Below are 3736 nucleotides of genomic sequence, written 5' to 3'. Positions count from 1 at the left end.
TTAGGTAAGTAAAACGTAAAGTAACTAACGAAGTACGTAAGTAAGTAGTACGGTAGGTACGTACGTACGTAAATTAAAATTAAAATAAATAATAATAATAATAGTGTGTGTGTGTGTGTGTGTGTGTGTGTGTGTGTGTGTGTGTGTGTGTGTGTATATATATATATATATATTCTTATACAAACTATATGGGGGAAAAATGCTCGAAAACAAACACTTGTGTATGTACTAAATTCTCGAGTGCATGATTATCACTAAATAAAACAACCATATACAGGGGGCACCTTTACAGAAATAAATATAACAAACAAAATTGTGTAAAATAACGAAATTATACGTACGATTTGAAGTTAATGTGGCGAATCTCACAGTTTATGAAATTTTGCGAATTTAAAAAGGGAACTTATAGAGTCTGTCTGAAGCACGTCGTCCCTTTATACTTTTGTTTCATCTCCGAAGTAGTTATTAAGCCGGTGAAATAAGCAGCATAGTAATAGTCCAACTTCCGCCGGAAGTGACTATATGTATATACTAAAACATTCGGAAGTTGTCGTCTTTAATTTCATATATATATAAATGTTGAATTAAACGTTAAAATGCGTATTTTGTTAATAGCTGGCATACAAATTGTTTAAATTTATATAGGTATTGGTGTAATTTGTTTTTCCCTAAAATTTTTCGTTATCGGTAGTTATTCAGGAATTTCAGTTAGTGACTGTAATAGGTGATGGTCGTAAGAAGGCTGGCCCGAAAGCTTGTCAATAAAGATTTTTCTATAGTAAAAACTGTCACGTATTGGTATTTTTAATGAAGTTTACATTTTTTTGAGAATGTTACTTGATTTCAATGTGATCACGTTTTGACATCACTCGTTTGTTACTGACAATGATTTTTTTCTTCTAACGATCTCTTGTTTCCGACTTGTATGCCAGTTTTAAAATAATAGAGCATCATTGTGTGGCCCTCACTGGCTGCGGCGAGCATGACCTACCACGACCTACCTACAGGATAAGCAGACGAAGCCAAGATATGTATCACCCAGGCGTGAAGTACAGCTGCAAGAAACATGTTTGGTTTCCTTCGCTAAGCCTTATCCTCTAAAACGTTTACGTGTGTATTAATACATACTGCAATACTATGGATGATCTGATTAAAAACGCTCGAGTATCTAGGCCTAACTCTATTACACAACTGCCAGTATCACAGCCCTTTGAAACAAAGGTGTATTTACAGCTTGGCTTGCTTAAAAATAAATGTTAAAAAAACATCACTATAATTCGCACAAAATAAAATACAAGTTTCAAGATGAACATAAAACATGAAATATACAAATGCTTACATATTAGAGAATCTGAGAAATGTTTTTGCCCTAATTTCTATATACCAGCTAGTGGAAGATCGCCATGTATCGCCGAGTAAAAGTAGGGATACCTTTATAATGCACTTGGAAACAATAGCACATTAGTTTAATATTTCTGGAAGCACGTCTCATACAACCTTGACGGCGTTTTAAAATATTTTCCAAATCGTTTGTTCTTCTCTATTTTAAGACAATCTTTCTTTGAGTTTTAAATAGTATAAAAATTGCCACAGGGTTGAAACAGGTTTAATTAATGAATGTTGTTAATTTACTTGATCCTAGTTTTACTCAGTGGTCAATGTCTAAGAATTATAAATCACGTGGAACAAAGAAACATTTGGATGAAAATAATATATGAACCATTAAAATACACAAACTAAGATACATCAAAACCTATTTTAGCTCATTATATGAACACGAAATCGGGAAATTATTTATTTCTACCACATGAATTGATTAACTTTTAGTAAATTAAACTCCTACTGAAATGTAGTGCTTCAATCCTTATCTTAATCATTTTCTCAATACATAAAACTTCAGTAACATACATTTCCAGCATATATTACATTAAAGACTGTAGATTAAAGCCAAATATTTGAGATGTTTTTCTTTCCTCTTGGTAATGTTTTCGACAGATTTGTTTGAACATTCAGATATTTCAAATTGTAGGTTATCGTAGAATATTTATGAAATTTCTTTTTCTCGCAGTTATTTTTAAAAACAAATTTTTGACACAGTCTCCACTAAGATAACTAGCTTGTCGTACATGACAAAGACAATACTATTAGGTTCCTTGAGAGCTACGAATTACAGACACCACTGCAAACACATTATGATTTTCTAATTCTAAGCACAAAATCTATCAGGCAAGATATTCATACATTAATTATGAAATCGAACGTGAATTGAAATAACTTGATAGTTACATCGATAGTTAAAAGCAAGAAAAAATACACAAGTAATATAATATTATGCATTCCGAGATATTCTAGGCTGGTTTAGTAATCAGTGTAATTTCACTAGAAGAACCAAAAATGTCTAAATTCATAAAAAAATTCCTACTTAGATGGTTACCTAGCATGTAAAGAATTACATGAAATTATAAGGCTAAATAATTTATATATAGCAACCACTTACTTTTAACCTGTTTTCTGATCATTTTTGTAGGATCCAACCAATGCTGAAAAAACAAACAAAAACACGTTATATGTAAAGATAATTATCGCGCGAGTGTACACGAGTAAAGTCATGGTCAGAAGCATCGCTAGGCGCTAGCACACGGGGTCCATGCCCCAAATTCCCAGTTAGTATCCTGAAAAATCAGAATAGAAAACCACAATTGGTATCATACTGAAACGTCGAAAATTCCCGCACCGCCTACTGGGCCCAAGCTCTGAATCTTTTAAGCACCTAGCGACACCTCTGGACATGATTACAATAATAAAAATATCGGTAACAGTTTATTTAGAATTCACCAGAACGAATTCTGTAATTATAAAATACATCCAGTATATGTTATCAACCGAGAATCTAATGCTTTAAACTAGTAATTTTACCACGTTGCTTATTGGCCATTTGCCACACATTGTATATTTTATACTACAAGTATATTAATAAATCATATACAGAATTAACTTTTTTAACAACTTGTACAAATATACATTCTAAGTTCGGCTATTTTTATAATCATCTCACTTAACTTTTTATTATAATTTTAATAATTCACAAATAATACTTCCGTTCCAAATTTACTTTTACATTCAAAAATGTATATAAATAATGAATTTTGGGTTACTTTTCAGTTGAATTACAATTATTTGAATCAGGTTCTACATAAGTTAGATCAACGCCACCTACCGACACGTGGTTGGCATCAGTAAATTGTAGACCAAAATAGTCCTTTTCTATAAGATCCAGGTGGTACCAAACTTGCTCGTATAGTTCCGATCCCAAGGATTTTTTCTACAAATAAAATTTATATCGTTTTTTTTTTTAGAAAATACTTGTCAGTATTCCACCAGTTTCGTCCAGTTAACAAACTGTTTGTTTTTTAAATCGGTAAGAAGTTATCACTTTCTGCAATACGTAATATGTGCACTTGGGTAAGTAAACCGTTAGGCTTAATTTAGGTACAAACTTGCTATTTTTAATTATTCATCTTTCCTAACAACAGCATAGATTACTTACCTCTAAAAACCGTAATCCAACTTCAACTAAAATGTCGTATCTACCGATTTACAAAACAATTAACACACAACGAAAGATTTATGAGGTACTATATTACGTAGACATTTATTTTCTAATATCCTAATCACTGATAGTGCAGTTATATTCATTATTATTTTGTGCTTGTTTTGATTTTATTTAAAAAGGATT

The 3736-nt window shown here is 31.6% G+C and overlaps 1 protein-coding gene across 1 annotated transcript in view; it reads right to left on the bottom strand.

The window, feature by feature from the left end:
- Window positions 1-3322, bottom strand: part of LOC106473517 (band 4.1-like protein 5) — a gene marked incomplete at its 5' end in the record, with an annotated part of 32337 nt that extends 29015 nt beyond the window's left edge. The window contains 2 exons of the mRNA XM_013934199.2: window positions 2498-2540; window positions 3218-3322. Coding sequence (XP_013789653.1) covers window positions 2498-2540; window positions 3218-3322 — 148 coding nt within the window. The remainder of the gene's footprint in view (window positions 1-2497; window positions 2541-3217) is intronic.
- Between the last annotated feature and the right edge of the window lie 414 nt (window positions 3323-3736).

The sequence above is a fragment of the Limulus polyphemus genome, unplaced genomic scaffold, assembly GCF_000517525.1.
Source record: "Limulus polyphemus unplaced genomic scaffold, Limulus_polyphemus-2.1.2 Scaffold6244, whole genome shotgun sequence".
Taxonomy (NCBI): domain Eukaryota; kingdom Metazoa; phylum Arthropoda; class Merostomata; order Xiphosura; family Limulidae; genus Limulus; species Limulus polyphemus.
The sequence above is the reverse complement of the archived record's forward strand: the minus strand, read 5'-3'. Positions and strand labels throughout refer to the sequence as shown.